The sequence below is a fragment of the Nannospalax galili genome, unplaced genomic scaffold (assembly GCF_000622305.1).
Source record: "Nannospalax galili isolate Female #2095 unplaced genomic scaffold, S.galili_v1.0 scaffold1023, whole genome shotgun sequence".
Classification (NCBI taxonomy): Eukaryota; Metazoa; Chordata; class Mammalia; order Rodentia; family Spalacidae; genus Nannospalax; species Nannospalax galili.
In genome coordinates, this window is record NW_008349234.1 from 1,088,106 (window position 1) to 1,105,239 (window position 17,134).

Genomic DNA, 17,134 nt, shown 5'->3' on the forward strand with positions numbered 1-17,134 from the left:
AATGCTTCTTCTAAGTATGTGGTTATTAAATAAATAATTTAAAAACATTCTTAAAAATTTATTTTTTATTTTATGTGTATGTTTTACATGCATGTGTGTAAGTATACCCATGTTGTGCAGTACCTGAGGAGGACAGAAGAAGGTGTTGGATCCCCTGGAACTGGAATTAGGAATGGCTGTTAGCTGACATGTGGGTGGAAGCAAGATTTTGACTTTCAACCTCAGGGGTTCCTCAGGAGCCATCCACCTTGATTTTTGGAACAAAGTCTCTCATTGGAACTTGGGATTCACTGATTAGGTTAGGCTTGCTGGCCAGTGAGCCCCAGGAATACACCTGTCTACCTCCGCTGTGCTGGGATTACAAGGGTATGCCAGCATGCCTGGGTTTTCTTTTATGTGTGTTCTGAGGATCAAACCCAGGCCCTAATGCTTCCACACTGAGCACATTACCATCTGAGCCATGTCCCCTGTCCTTTATACAATCTTCAATGTTAAAACATTTCTTTGTTGGGCATAGAGATACATACCTATAATCTTGGCACTTGTAAGGGTAAGGAAGGAAGATTATGAGTTCAAGGCTAGTCCTCCACACCCCAAATCCTCCCAATCACCTACTTCTTTTCCATTTTAGATTTTTAAATAAAGTTATTTTAAGCCAGTATTTGCTATACTGTCCACAACAACCTTAAAGAAAAGCTATGTAGGGGTTGGAGAGATAGCTTAGTGGTTAAGAACACTTGATGCTCTTGCAGAGGACCGAGGTTTGGTTCCCAGCACAAATATGGTGGCTAAAAATATCTGTCACTCCAGTTCCAGGGGATCTGATGCTTTCTTCTGGTCTCCTCAGGCAACAGGCATGCATGTGGTATATATACATATTAAGCAGGCAAACACTTATGCTCACAAAATAAAAATAAATAAATCTTAAAAAAGGAAAGTTATGTATGTAATCTTAAGAATATAAAGCAGTGTACTTTCTAGTAGTAAAATCAAGCAATACAGAAGAATATAAATCCCGTTTGTGTTTTTGTTTGCTGGATCTTCTATAAATGTTTTATGAATAAGTGCTAAGCATGTATGCTTGCCAAGTCATAAAATGGTGCTATCTGAATCTTATCATAGAAAGAACTATTTGTGTATACATAGGCTTAGAAAATTCTTAAAGAGTTTTTATCACAATAAAACAGTATAAATAGTTTTTAATTTTAACTGGGCTTTTAGTAGATGACTGGAAAAATTCTTATTACCAGTTGAAAAAAAACACAAAAAACTTCTGGGGCTGGAGAGATGGCTCAGTGGTTAAGAGCACTGGCTGCTCTTGCAGAAGACCCAAGTTTGATTCTCAGCACCCACATGGTGGCTAACAACCATCTGTAACTCCAGTTCCAGGGGATCCAATACCCTCTTCTGACCTCTGCAGGAATTGCACAACATGGGTGCACTTACACACAATGCAGGCAACACACTCATACACATAAAAGAAAAATAATAAAATAGTTAAAACCCCCTTCCCTTTGGATGTAGAAAAGGAAAAAGAAATGTACCCATCTTCTGATGGTTAGTTTTTCTATTTTTAGAGCCAGGGGCTTGCTGTGTGGCCCAGACTCTGTGTGGTCTCTACCTGTCATCCTTCTGCCTCAGCTTTCTGAAGCTAGGATTACAGAAAGTATCACCATGTCCCCTAGATGATTCATTTTTAATTTTTATTTCGTGTGTGTGTGTGTGTGTGTGTGTGTGTGTGTGTGTGTGTGATGCTGGGGATCAAACCTATGGTCTCACAAATGCTAGGCAAGCATACTACCACTGAATAAAACCCTCAGTCTTAGCTGGGCACGGTGGCACATGCCTTTAATCCCAGCACTTGGCACTTGGGAGCTAAAGTCAGGCAGATCTCTGAGTTCAAGGCCAGCCTGGTCTACATAGTGAGTTCCAGGACAGCTGGGGGCTACAGGGAGACCCTGTCTCGAAAAAGACAAAAAAAAATCCTCAGTCTTCTGCTAGACAGTTTAAAAGACAGAAATAGTTTTCCTATTTGACTAATAGTTGTAGATCCCATGACTTATACTGAATGAAAACAACCTTGCAGAACTGTGGGATATTTTAGATTGTCAGATAATTTCTCATTTGCATCATATAACAAAACCATGACTTTAGGTTACAAAAGTAATAGTTCAGATTTGAATTTCAAGCTTATTTTTGATGATGGAGAGATAAGAGGAAAAAATATTCATTGGGGGTGGGGCTGGAGAGATGGATCAGCAGTTAAGAGCACTTGTTGCTCTTGCAGAGGACACAGGTTCAGTTCCCAGCACCCACATGGCGGCTAACAACCATCCATAATTCCAGTTCTAGGGGATCTGATGCCCTCTTTTGGCCTCCATGGGTATTGCAGGCGAAACACTCATACACATAAAAAATAAGTTAAAAAATGTTCTCCTTAGTGGTAGAGAAGACTTGGAAGTAAAAAGAGAACAAAAAGCTAACTTTTCCAGGGAGTTAAGGTCAGCTACTAATAGCCACATATTAGTCAAAGATGGGTGGTACTCCTTCCTCTTCCTTTGATGTAGCCACTTCAGAGTTCCTAAGGGCTGATTTAGTGCCAAGAGTCTTTTCCTTCTTCCCATTCTGCATCAGTGTATTGGGTCTCTACTAACACTTTTAGGAAAGAGAACCCACATCTAACTTGTGGGTTTATTGTGGGATACTGCTGTAGGTATCAGAAGCAATGATCTTGAGTCTGTGCTTCACTGAGGGTAAGGTTAAATTTCATTCTGCCTACAGCTTCAGGCCTGGATTAAAAAAAACAAACAAAAATTCCACAAATTATAACTCATCATTTTGTGTACAGGGTGCTGGTACAGTTAATTTTCATTTTAGGGAGAACATCCTCTTTTTCTTTTTTTTTTTTTTTAACCTTAGACACCTTGTTTCTCTGAGACCTTGCTTTGTGGCACAGATTTTGGAGAACCAAGTCTCCAAAAGATAATTCACTAAGTGAATGTGTAATCCATATCCAACAAAATCTCAACAAACCATTACTTATAAGCAATCAACTGGTCAGAAGAACTAAGTATGTACACAACTGTTCCTGTAGGTAAAGGAAGGATTTGTATAGTTTCCCCTCTATTTACTCACCACAATATCTGCTGTTTCTGGTTTGAGGAAACCAGGTCAAACCAACTTAAGCTTCCATTATCATGATGTCACAGGCTGTGTAATCTCTATAGTAGTTACATAAGTCCCACAAGCTTCTTGTGTTTATTCAGATATTTAAAAAATAAAGCCAAGCCTTCTAATTTCTGCCCGCCCCCCCACGGGAGCTGTTCTTAGGGTAGGGGAGGCTAGAAATCAAGAAACGAGATAATGAGGAAACAGAAAAAAAGTATGGAAATTTAATCAGGGCTAGCCTAATGTGGTACAGAAATGTTAAGCACTAATTAAAGATAATACCACAAGGCTATCAGCCCCCAGTTGTTTATCAATGTCAAATTTATACTATCAAAGTCACCAATTGGTTGGATAACAAAAGCTAGGGCCCATTTTTCTCAACCACAACACTTAAAATGTAGAAGAAACCTTAAATGGGTTTTTTACCTCCTTACTATTAGTATAATAGTAGGGATTAGTTTATTAGACTAGTGAGTTAATCTGCATTTCAGTGCCCCAGGGAATAAAACAAGACAAATTAAATTCAAGATATGATGGATGTAGGGAGTGAAGAGCAGGAAACAGAAGCAGAATAGGTGGTGAGGGTTAGTCTTAGGAGATCCCAGGGGCATACTTTCATAAAGAACGAAAACACCAAGTCTTTTAATGTCAGAAAGAAGTTTTAAATTGGACATAGTGGTGCATATTTGTAATGAGATGCTGAGGCCAGAAGATTACAAGTTTGAGACCAGCCTGCATTACAAAGTGAGATCCTGTAGCAAACAAAGTTTTGATGACAGAAATGATTTTTTTTGGTCTTTTTGAGACAGGGTCTCCCTGTAGTCCCAGCTGTCCTGGAGCTATGTAGAGCAAGCTGGCCTTGAACTCACAGAGATCTGCCTGCTTCTGCCTCCTGAGTGCTGGGATTAAAGGCATGTGCCACCATGCCCGGTGACAGAAATGATTTTTTAGTGATTATCTATCTATCTATCATCTATCTATCTATCATCTGTCTGATCTATCTATCTATCTATCTATCTATCAATCATCTATCTATCTGGTCTTTTTGAGACAGGGTTTCCTTGTAGCCACAGCTGACCTGGAAATTGCTATGTAGACCAGGTTGGCCTCAATCGCAGAGATCCACCTGTTTTTGCTTCCCCGAGTGTTGGGATTAAAGGCCTGTGCCACTATGCCCAGCTCAGCAATAAATTTTTAAAAATTACTATTATTTTTTATGTATATGGGTGTATTGCCTGCATGTAGGAAGGTGCACCTGTGTCATGCTCATGGAGGTCAGAAGAGGGTGTTGGAGCCTCTGGAACTGGATTTATGGACAGTTATTAGCTGCCTTGTGGGTGCTGGGAACTGAACCCAGGACCTCTGCAAGAGCAGCCAGTGCTCTTAGCTGCTAAGCCATCTCTCTAGTCCCTTGGTGATAGTTTTTTTTAAAAAAATATTTTATTTATTATTTTTATGTGTATGAGTGTATTGCTTTCATGTGTGTAAGTGCATCCGTGTTGTGCAATGCCCTGAGGAGGTCAGAAGAAGGTGTCAGATTCCGTGGAACTGGAGCGACACATGGTTGTTAACCACCATGTAGGTGCTGGGAATTGAACCTGAGTCCTCTGCAAGAGCAGTCAGTGCTCTTAACCACTGAGCCATCTCTTCAGCCCCCTCAGTGACAATTTTAAGCACACATACAGGCACACAGACACACACCCCAGTTATCAAGCCAGGAAAGGATACTGTCTATAACCCATTTCTTTCTATCACAATTATGTTGATGAAATGTTAGATAATTCTAACATGTCAATCTCCAGATTCTGGAACAGAAGGCTGTCTGATGTTTAAAATGAAGAAAATTCAGTATCAACTGCAGCACTGACTTTTAACTTTGCTCCCCTACCCCAATTTTTGGATCTTTTCAGTTCAGGCTGAAGTTACTTCCTTAGGTGGCCTATTTCTGATGAATATTAACTAATTTTGGGCACCAGTAAGATATTCTCATCTGTGATTAATTCCTTAATAAGGTTACTAAGTTCAGGGTGAACAGCTGAGTGTTAAGTCTAGGAAAATGAATTGGAAGAAATAAGGATGGTGTGTTCCCTGAGAGTGCTCCTTACACATGGATACATACTTTGGGCTCTGGCTCACCTGGTGTGAGTTAAGAGGCACTGGGTTGGTCTACCCTGGTCTATTGAAGTACACTAGATACTTTCGAGAGAATTGAAGAGAACATGGGAAACAGAAGTGGAAAACTATATAGGAAGCTGAAGGTCACAAAGATAAAACCTACCTGGAGACAGTCCTACTAATCAGACCTGTCTGAAATGGAAAGTAATTGCAGCCAATTTCTCTGAAAGGCCCCATGGACTCTGTGTTTCAAAAATTCTCAGTTAAACTCTATTTCATTGGTCCAGGGAGTCTCATACTCTGAGATTAACACTTTCATAACAAGGCTGGTGGCTGGCCAGTGCTGAAGAGGAGGTTGAATTCTAACTGAAATGAAATCTAAGGAAGCTGCTTTGAAAACTCCTGGTTCTGTTTATAACTTTTTCTCTAAGTAATTTATTGAGAATTTCATACAGGCATATAAGCATATAAGGTGTTTTGATCAAATCCATGCCCACTCCCTCCCTGTTCTAGTTTGTTTCTTCACTACTGTGACAAAATACTCTGACCAATACCAACTTGGGGAGGAAAGGGTTTATTTGTCTTACATCTCCCAAGTCGCAGTTCATCAGGGAGCCCAAGGTAGGAACTCAGGGCAGGAACCTGGAAGCAGGAGCTGGAGCACAGGCCATGGAGGAACACTGCTTACTGGCTTGCTCCCCTGGCCCCTGCTCAGCCTGCTTTCTTATGCTACATAGGCCCACCTGCCCAGGGGTGGTACCACCCACAGTGGGCTGGGCCCTCCCACATCACTCATCAAGAAGATGCCCCTCAGACATGGCCACAAGCCAGTCCAATAGAGGCAATTCCCCAGTTGAGGCTCCCTCAACCCAGGTGTGTCAAGTTGACACTAAAGCTATCCAGCACACTCCCTTCCAACTCCTCCCATATCTCCCCATCACTTTTTTTCTGATAACTTCATGCACTCTTTCTTCTTTTTTTTTAAATGGGGCTTTTTGCTACTCTAACATTTCCCTCCCTCTGAAGAGGTAACCCTAAAATCTTTTAAGAATTAGATGAGAGCTCCCAAATACTTTTGACATTTTTGGCCTCTGGAACAGAGTATGTTGCTAAGAGGCCCAAGGGCATTTTGATTTTTAGCCAAGAAACTGGCTACTTTTCTTTGGGGTCTTTTTATCCTAACTGCCTAGCCAATTCCTACCTTCTATTCTTATCACACCATCCTCTGAAGAGGTTATCCAGCTTGTGGATAGGGAAATCAGGATGCACATGGCTCTGGCTTCTTCCATGCTGAACAGGGATGCAGGGTGAGACAAGTTGGGTACCCCTCCAGTGGGTCTATCTAAAAGACTCCTAAATTGCATAACTCTTATCTGTAGGGGGAAAATAAAGTCCTTGACTGGTGAATAGGAGATGTGAAGGAGAAGTAAAGGCAAGAGTAATTAGCATTACAAGTTCTAGACAGGGAACTAGAAAAAAAAAACAGAACAGGGAAAATTTCAAATGTTCATGTGAGAGTCCATTGGAATTTCTTGATGAGAGCTTCCAAAAGTATCCCTCTATTGGGTTCCTCCTCATTTTTCTTTTGTCTGCCAAAGCTGGACTCGAGAGTGATGGATTCAGGATTTGCTTTCAGGCATTTTGATAGCTGCTGGAGTGGTTAGAATCAGTATCAATTCCCTCTCAAAGGCTTCATTACGTGAAGGCAGCCAGGTGCTCTCAAGGCAGCCCCCCGAGTTCTCAGCCCCTATGCTAGAGGGAAGTGGGAACAGGCACTCTCTGGCGGTCTGCTGAGATTCCAGCAGCTATACAGATGGAGGTCAGAACCCACCTTCTCAGGCTGTCTCTCTGTTTATAATTTTACTGTGTGACATTACAAAAAAATATGATGGCCACTCAGCACCTGTTATTTAATCACCAGAGAACAGGCTATCCTGGATTTGAAGTTGGAAGTATTTGTACGAGTCTGATGCTGTCATGCTTCTAGTTAACAAACAATATCGAGAACACGAGCCTACATAGCTATGATATGTCACATAAAATCCCTATTTTCTCCTTTGGGAGCCCCTGAAGATTTCATCCTTTGTGAGCATACTGCTAATTCAGTGGTAGTCTGGTTGTTTTGGAACTCACCTTTTTTACTTTTTTCAATCATCTGATGCATTCCAGGATGGGAAAATAGAACAGCTAGAAAGAAATTGCTTAGGAAGTGGTCTCAAGGTGCTTAAAAAATTCTAGATGAAAAAATTTTTCTTTTTTTATAAAAGATTTATTTTTATTTTATGTGTATGTGTGTTTGCCTACATGTGTGCATGTGCACTGCATGTGTACCCGGTGTCTGCAGAGTTCAAGAAGATGGCATTGGATCCTTTGGAACTAGATTTACAAGTGGTTGTGAACCACCATGAGGGTGCTGGGAATAGAACCCAGGTCCTCTGTAAAAGGAGCAAGTGCTCTTAACCACTGAGCCCCCCCATCTATCTCCAAATCCTTTTTTCTTAAATATGTAGTTCCCAACTACATTTCAAGTATGACTAGGAATAGTTATGATACATCTAGGGACTGATACTATCTACAGTTTCTTATCTGCTGGAGGTCTTAAATATATAAGGGTGGGGTACTACTTGCAGTAAAACCTTTTTGTGAATGTCATACAACTTATAGAGTCCCAGATTCAGTTATTATTTGCTTAAAAAAATCTGTGCATCAAAATGCTAAGAGTAGTAAAGTGTTTCTGTCTATCTAGTCACAGAATTAAGTTAACAAAGCACACCTGAAGGGTCTAGTATTACAAAGGGAGGGGAGGAAAAAGCACAGAGCCCGAACACTTTCTTCGTATTCTGTACTATTCTAGGTATTATACTATGAGACCTTGCTTAATGCTCACCAGCTGTAGGAAGGAGGAATTATTACTGCTTTTATGAAGGTAATAAATCTACATCTGAGAATCATTATGTAACTTTTTCCAAAGGCCAATTCCTAGAAGACTCAACAGTTCCTGTTCTTTCCATCATAGCATGTTTCACTGTTAAGTTTCTCTCTCTGGGAAAATATCACAAAATCTTCTGCCTGGCTTAGTATCACCATCAAAATCTGGAATGAGTTTTCTAATGAATCACCATGAAGTAGGCAGAGGGGCATGCTGACAAACATTAATGTCATAACAAGGTCTGGTTAGGAGCATGGTCACAGGAATAATAAACCCTAGCACTGTAAGAGCTGTAGTCTCTCTGGTGAGTCACAGTGTGAGGCATAGGCAAATTCAGCCTATCTTCTTTCTGAGCCAGGAAAAACTTCCATTTGCCAGCTACTTTGCTGGTCTTTGTTTCCAGAAAACTAGTAATAAATGTACTTTTGAAAATACATTATTAATGAAATAATTCTCATAAAAGGGTGGTGTAAAGGATGTGAGACTAGATTCTGTTTGACAAAACAGGAAGTGTGTTCATACCTAACTTAAGTTTTATGAACTGAGAAATAGTCTCAAGTCAGGGTCAAGTTCATCAGAGAGTGGTCAGCTAAACTTCTTCATGTGGTATGCCAAAGATGCAGGAAGGGGAGTGGTGGTATATGCTATCTGTTTTTGTCCCTCCTTTTTTCTCCCACCTATTAAATTTATGATTTGGGGCAAGTAATTTAGTATCTTTAAGGTCTTTATAGCAAAATGAGGGTATGGACACCATATTTACCTAAAGGTACTACTTGTTAATCTGATCTTCATTTTTTTCAGCTACAGGACTTAAGATTCTACTTTTTAAAAGGGTTTTGAAAATAATTTTGAAAATAATTGTGCTCTGTCAATGACGTGGGCAGTATGCCAATTCTTTTTCTGTATCTGAAGAACACCAAGGAAATCTGTCACATAAGCTAACTTGATTATGGCTTGTGATTCCTAGTTGGGGAGGGGTCACTGTAAATCACTTAAACACAGGAATGTAGAGCAGTTTAAGTACCTATGTAAATGTTGAAATCCTAGGCAATAACATTGTGAGAAAAATATTACTAAACTCACCACTGCCTTGCCTTGAGAGGAAACAGAGCTAATGTCTCCTCTGTGGGAAGCACTCACTGAAGGGCATTTTTTCTCTGCCTTCAGGATCCATGCTCCATGCAGCAAGTACAAGATAGGCTCAGAGTTACTTATAGGCTCAGAGTTACTTATTACAGAGCTATATCTTACCTGGGATCACAGAGAAATTTGGTTTTCTCTCCTTCTTCTCTCCAGATAAGCCATTCTCGAAAAGAAGGATGCACAAACATTCGAGTCATGTCTCTGCGCTTGATTAGGAACATGGAGAGGTTCTCCATTCTCTGCTGAAAATCTTCCCATTCTAGTGTGCCTTCAATGCTACCAGCATTGATGGCCTGGAAGATATGTTCATCAGTCAGTGGGTGGAGAGAGGCCACTGCCACATTCAGGAGAGGCATCACCCGGTCAAAGGAAGACTGAGTTGGGAACTTCATATTGCATTGGAGTAAATAAACCTCAGAGAGTGAAACAGGAACTACTTTGTAGCTAGAGCTCTTTAACACTAGATAGCCTTTCTCTATGAGGTCAAATGTGAGTTTCAGGTAGAGATAAGACCCTTGGCTGAGGGTCTTGAGATGAGAACTGAGTTTGCCAAATGTAGTATTGTCCATTTTGCCATTAAGTGAAATGTTATTCTGGATCTCTGAGCTGCTGTGTATCCGGTGCAGGATGTAAGCCTGCAAGTCCTGGTCTATGGCTTCATTCTCTTCTAGTCGATCCAAAAAAATCCTATGGAAAGGCAGCAACTTGGTAATTTCCTAAAATAGATGGAGAAAGAGACAGAAAGACCTTCAGTTTCCCCTAACTTTTATAAACTATGAGTCCAGAAATTTATCCTGAACTTCTGAGTGGCCAAAGAGGAAAACATTATCAAGTACTGATATCCAGAGATTCAAACAAACTATGTGCACAGTAAGAACACTGCTTTTCCTAATATTGAGACTTAAGGTGATTTTTATTGGTCTTTGTAAGATACTTTAGCAGTGATTTCATGGTTATTATTCTAAACAACTCTCCTCAAATAAACAGAAACTAGAGTGTTGCGTAAGTCTTTGGCCATAATTTTTCTCAGTGTAAACCATGGTATAATGCCAAAGTACAATTCAGTAAGGGAATGTTTAAGAATTAAAAATAATATCATATGAAAATGTGACTTAAGAAAAGATGAATGCCAGGCGTGGTGGTGCACACCTTTAATCCTAGCACTTGGGAGGCAGAGGCAGGCGGATCTTTGTGAGTTCGAGGCCACCCTGGTCTATATAGTGAGTTCCAGGACAGCTGGGGCTACAGGGAGATCCCATCTCCGCCCCCCAAAAAAAGATGAAAAAAAAAGATGAAAAAAAATATGGCTTTCTAAGTTTCCTAACAACTGCATTTAACACAGGGTTTCTGAGGTCCTGGAGCTGAAAGCTTGGCCTTCTAGCAATCTGCTTAGGAATTATAGAGTGAAGGTGATAGGATGACTCTCATGTATGCCATTCTGTCCTTTCCTATCAAATTCCTGCCAAGAGGACTAGTGACCTGAACCTTGCCAAATCCAAGAGTCAGTTTTCAGTTTTCATTTCCTTGGCCTCTCAGCCATGTGGCAGCTGACCACGCCTTTATGCAGCATTTGGGGGAGTTAATTTCAGCATTTTTTTCACTTCCTTTTCACCCTGGCTAGTTTTACCTGGTCTCTTCTGCTGACTTCTCTTTCATTTCCCAGCCCATTTCAGCCTCTGGTTTCATCTATTTTCCTTCTCCAGCCATTCCCACTCCTTAGAACAGCTCTAAATATCTACATGGTATCATCTGCGCCAGCTTAATTAATTTTCCCCAAGTTCTCACCTTCTATCTCTGTGTACTCAACAGTTATACTTGGATGTTTCACAGATAAATTTAATGCAACTAAGTCAAAATTATTAAATTCTAAACCCAATCACAAATTGTTGGCAAATTGCACTGCCATTGACTCTACCACTAAATCCTTGGTGGTATCTGTGATCTTTTTTCCTCAAGACAGTGTTTGCTCACATGCTCAACAAACCAGAGATTCATTTTTTTTCTTGTTCATATCCATATCCAGTTTGTTACTGAGTCTTTTTCCTTCTTGAGTCTTTCTATGTAGCCTTGGTTGGCCTTGAACTCTTGATCTTCTTTGCCTCAGCCTTCCAAATGCTGGGATTACAGGTGTGTACTACAATATCTGACTCATCAAATTCTTTTGACTTTCCTTCAAAATATTTTCCAGATATGACTACTTCACATGGTCTCCATTATCACTCATCTAAGACAAGATCAACTTCCACCTGTGTTTCTGCTTACATTCTCCATCCTCTACATTTCATTATTACACAACCAGCACACAAAGAAATCTTTTAAAAAAGTAGATCAGATCTCATCACATTCTAAGGTTCCTTGGAAAGGCTTCTCCTATCATCTAAAACAACTATCACTTCTATCCCCTTATGCTACTATAATCTGCTTCACTGTATTTGACATTTACCCATACTTTTAGAATATGACTAATTATACTTAATTTTTGTGTTCCTTACTAAAAAAAGTGTTAGAAAGGCAGAGGCACTGTGTGTTTTATTCACTGTTGAATCCTTACTCTTTAGAACAGTGTCCAACATACTCTAAATATCAAAGAAATGTCTGTGGAAGCAGTGAATAATCACATATGAATTTATGAAAAACAGGATTTTTAGGAATTCTTTGTTCAAGTGAATGAAGCATCTGGGAAGTTCCTACAGGTCTCTGTCCATGTAGACACTGAGGTCTGGACTCACCCGTGACATCTGGAACATACATAGTACTTTATTCTTTGGCATAGAGGAAAAATGAAGGACTGCTGCTCTACCTTCCTAGACAACCTTAACATTTCTTCTGTTATTATACATGACATTATGAGACTATTATCTGAGATGATACTGTTTATGTCTAAATGTGCAAAACAGAGACTGTAGCTGGGTGTGGTGGTACACACTTGTAATCCCAGTACTCAGGATATTGAGGCAAGAGGATCATGAGTTTGAGGCTAGCCAGGGATATACAATGAGGTAGATGTTTTGAAAAACCAAAAATAAAACAAAAAGCCTAGATTTTGTGTTCCTGGAGATTTCTCCTATTTATCTTTTAACAATGAAGCTACTGTCCAACAATTAGATTATATATAATTTTAGCTGTAAAGATGTGTTTATGTTGATTTACTTTCTTTAACTCAAGTTGAGATTACTATTAAACATCGATAAGGTGATAGTTAGAATTAGACATATTGTTTCTGATCATGGAAGGCAGTAAATATAACCGGTCAATATATAGGAATAACAGTAGGAGACTGGAAGAAGGGAAAAGGTGGGGAACTTACTGTGACTCTTATGTATATTAATTATTAATAAAAGTGGACTGCATCAAAAGAGTGGAGTGCATGTATGCTGTAGGAAATCTTAATATTTATCAAGAAGGAGTAATTTCAACCCACATGTGAAGATGTGAAGAACAGGAGACACCAACTCCACTGTAACTTCAGAGCCTAAGTACTTTTACATACACACTTCCACATTTCTGGGTCTTTCAGGCCATTAAGTGGTCAATGAGTGAGGAGATGAACAAAACAAAACAGAAAAAAACAAAACTTTATCTCTGAGTTGCAATAAATTTACTTGAAAGCTCTAATATTGACAATATTTATTACAGAGGCATTCAGAGAAACAATTCTACTTTTAAACTACAAAAAATATTATTCAAGTAGCAGTGAGGAAAAAATAGAAAAATCTGACTCTATAGTGTAGACTGAATGAAATTTTGCATAGTATTAAATGATTAAGAATGTGAAACAGATTCAAAATGCTGAACATTTTTCCTTGCTCTCCTACCCTCAGGACAAAGTCCACACTTTCTTTTCGTGCTATTCTTTTCTTCCCACCTTAAGACACGTTCTCACTATGTAGCCCAGGATGACCTTGAATTCATGACCCTCTTGCCTCTGCCTCCCCAGTGCTCAGATTACATACCCAGTCCTTTAATGCTATGTTGAAAAACATTTTACCCAACCTTATCCAGAGCAATAGGAATAGGAACTTGAGTCATATATAGAAAAAATGATCTTTCTAGGTCATGTCTCTTAATTGCCCTAGGATATGTAGAAGCTTAGGAAGAATCATTTCTAAGCGAATGAGGTTCCAGAACCCTTTCAATTTAAGCCCTTTGCATGGGAGATAATTTATGGTTCAAAAGCAAGCAAGCACATACCTGTAAACTGGTCCTAACTGTTACAATTAGTTTGAGCCAAGAAGGAAAATTTCCAATCATTTTGCTCAGAAATGATACAATTGTATCCCCGTAATCCGGTTTGTGAAATTCTGCTTCATTTAATCCATCAATTAAAATGATGAAATCTTCATCTGGGATTTTTCTCTCTGAGATAGAAAGAAACAAATTATTTCATAATTACCAAATAGACCAGTTTTTACTGGGTCTTTGATCACATATCAGTCTGGAGAAAAGTATCAGAAAAGGCCTCTTATGAGGCCTCAAATGCTCAGGGTACATAACTTATAAAGACACGAAATCATTTGGTGAATTAAATTTTGTTTTTCATCACACTTTTAAAGCTTTCGTCACATAATTGAATATGTGTATTACTTTCAGGAATCCCCATATTTTCACTTGCGAGATAGTCTAAGAATTGGAGTTATGAGAACTTTTATATGGAAATTCTTTTTCTCACACATGTAAAAGCTAAATAGATTAAAAAAAATCTGATAGCATTAAAGATAACATATTATATAGTCTTTTGGAAATTCTCAAAAGGGGGTCTAATTTAGAGACTAAGTAGTATATAGGACTATACGTGAATGTGTACTAGGAAGGAGAGGATGGAGGACCAGAGAACAGAGCTCTCAGCTATAAATAAGAACCTGGCAGCTTCCTAGACAATAATGAGACAGGCCCCTCAGTGACCTTCCCAGGGGAGTACGCATGTAGACAGTAGTGCTGGCATTTAGTTCCCTTTTGGATTCTACTCCATCCTAAACTGATTAAATCAGCTTATCTTTAGGTTCAGGCTAAGGGTGGCTTAGTGAGATTTCAGGCTTATGCTCTCAATAACTATAATTCCTGAACACTTCTGGGTATCTAATGAAGAAATAGGCCTTATCTGAAGAGGAAATGAAGCTAGGCTTAAAATAAAAGGTCTGGAAAATGATGGCTCTTTTTGACTTTATAAGTAAAAAACAAACTATACATGGTATTTTGGTTTTATACATGAACGTACAATTAATAAGTTAATTTTATTAAAGTATAAGTTTTATAAGGGAATTAATTTCAGTATATTAATATTATAAACTCAGTCCTCAAATTATGAAGAGGTGTGTGTGTGTGTGTGTGTGTGTGTGCGTGTAGTACTGGGGATTGAAACCAGGGCCCTGTGCATGTTGGGCAAGTGCACCACTGAACTACATTTCAAGGCCAAAGAGTTTTAACTATTTAAGTGGCTACATTTAGGAAAAGAAATGAACTATGGATTCCAGCTCTAGTTTATGATAATGACTATTAATAGAGTGGTATTCTAAGTGATGTGGGCACTAAGAAAACATAATAGTCTTTTACAGAGTCCAAAGAATTAAGGGGAAAAAAAAGAGGAATTACTTTAATGAATTTACATAAGCAACTGGGAGCTGTTAGATTCTTGATTTTGAGGACTCTGGCTCCCTGAAGCTTCTATGTCTTTAATGTCCACAGAGGAATTTTTTAGGTATATTTGGTTGGCTGAGCACCTTCCCTGAATCTAGTGTGATGGAGCAGTTCTCTGGAGGGTCAGGAGAGCCCACTTTTTATTTTTTTAAGAGCTAGTTTTTAAAAAGTTGATAGCCTGAAACTAGTTATGTTGGGAATTTATACACAATGGAACCAGGCAAGTGGTAAAATCAGCGTTCTTTCCTAGATGACTGCTAAAAATTTCCCAGCACACAATAGTCCCCACCCTTCAAATATCTATCTTTTAACTCCACCTAGATTCTTTCTGAAGAGAGATCTTCAAGAGGAGAAAAAGGCTGATAATAATGTATCCACAGAAAATTATTTTTGGGGCAAACATTTCAAATAAATTCTTAAGTGTAAAGATCAAGAATGTGTGCCACATTTTCATTCTATAACATGACATGGATTTAAACAAAAATTTTATTACATTTTATGTAATTTTATTTATGCATGCACACATGTACTCATATGTGTCAAGGCACATGTGTGGAGGTCAGAGACTAACTTGTGGGAATCAGTTCTCTCCTTTTACCATGTGGGTCCCCAAAGACAGAACTCAGGTAGACAGGCTTGGAGGCAAGTGTCTTTTCTTGATGAGCCATTTCAGTCACCCTGGATGTCTTAATGAATGAAGCAATTCATGTACTAATAAAATGAAATTTTCCTTTGCACAAATTTCCAGGATAGTACACTGTTCATTCCATGAGTAAAATATATCATTTCTTTTTTCTAATAAGGGCTGGGTTTGTAGCTTGATGGTAGAATATTTGCCTGCCACACCGGAGGTGCTGTGTTTGATTCACTAGCAGTGTAAAAAGGGATACACTGCTTCTCTAAATCGGGGGCAGGGGTTTGCTTGTTTGTTCTGAGATTCTCCTCTTCCTCTGAAGGAGTTACTTACACCTATGAATGTAGGTTTATGAGATGTCAATAAATGCTTCATCTGTTAAGAAGTCAGTATGGCATGTTAACATAAGGCCATCATAATTTTTTAGGATTTAAATTTAAAAATGCAAAGAATTTTCTAATGTTATGGATGCTATAAAACAATGAAATCTATTGCCAAAATAATTCCTTTTTCTTTGGTAAATGAGGCTTGCCAATTATATACTTACGAGACCTTACTGGTCATTAGACTTTGTTTTTCAAATGCAACTAGCCTTACAAGAATACATCTTCATATCTTTTTTGAGCATTTATAAATTTTTAAAAGAATTTTAATCTCTGTATCCATGGGCCTGCACGACCCACAGGCCTCTCTCCAGGGTAAGTCAATCCAGGTCCTGCGCACCTTGACTCCCCCAGCCTCACTTACCCTCCCATCTCCACCATCCGTCTCTCCTTCTAGCCTGGGTCCTGTCCCATTCCTTGTCTTGGCGCCCCAGACACCTGGGGAACCACCACTGCTTGCTGATCCTTTGCATCCAGACCAACCCAGTTCCTTTTTGGGTCCCCACGAGCACTCTGGGCCTGGCCCCGCCCTCACATCCCTCTACTTCCCTGGGCCTGCATGACTGCCAACCTCTTTCCTGGACACCAGGGCTGACCTTTCCTCTTCCTGATCCTTGGAATCCAGACCAACCCAGTTCCTCAGGGCAGTCCCCAGGAGCCCTTGGGGCTACTTCCAGCCCCCATCTTCCTTTGCACCTGTGGGTGGAACGGCCACTAGCTGCCCTAGAGCAGCATCTTTCTTGGGCTTTGCTCCCAGGCCAGTCCAACCACCAAATTCCTGAGGCCAAAATCTTTCCTGGAGGGATCCAGACCTTACGAGAAAGCCTGAGAGCATCTGATCCTCATCTGACTTGGGCCTCTGTGGGTTCACTCCTGAAGACAAAAGCAATCTGGCCACTCCAATAGAAAATCAAAGGAGAGAACCGGAGGCTTAGAGGAACCAGCTTTTCATACCCAAAAAGTTTACAAAAAGAAGCAGATCTAAACTTGAAGGCTTGAGTCTCACACAAGAATCAGAAACTACAAAAGAAACTCAGATGTCAAAATCACAGAGAAAAAATAATAACATGAAAAACCAAAATAACATATCCCCACCAAATACCAGTAATCCTCTAGAGGAGCACAATG

The 17,134-nt window shown here is 39.5% G+C and overlaps 1 protein-coding gene across 11 annotated transcripts in view; it reads right to left on the minus strand.

Moving 5' to 3' along the window:
- Tanc2 (tetratricopeptide repeat, ankyrin repeat and coiled-coil containing 2) overlaps positions 1–17,134 on the minus strand; it is a 496,754-nt gene that overhangs the window by 97,008 nt on the left and 382,612 nt on the right. For all 11 annotated transcript variants that reach the window (XM_029570133.1, XM_029570139.1, XM_029570138.1 and 8 more), the window contains 2 exons: positions 13,547–13,713; positions 9,464–10,071 (listed from right to left, as the gene is read on the minus strand). In XM_029570133.1, the coding sequence (XP_029425993.1) occupies positions 9,464–10,071; positions 13,547–13,713 (775 nt within the window). The remainder of the gene's footprint in view (positions 1–9,463; positions 10,072–13,546; positions 13,714–17,134) is intronic.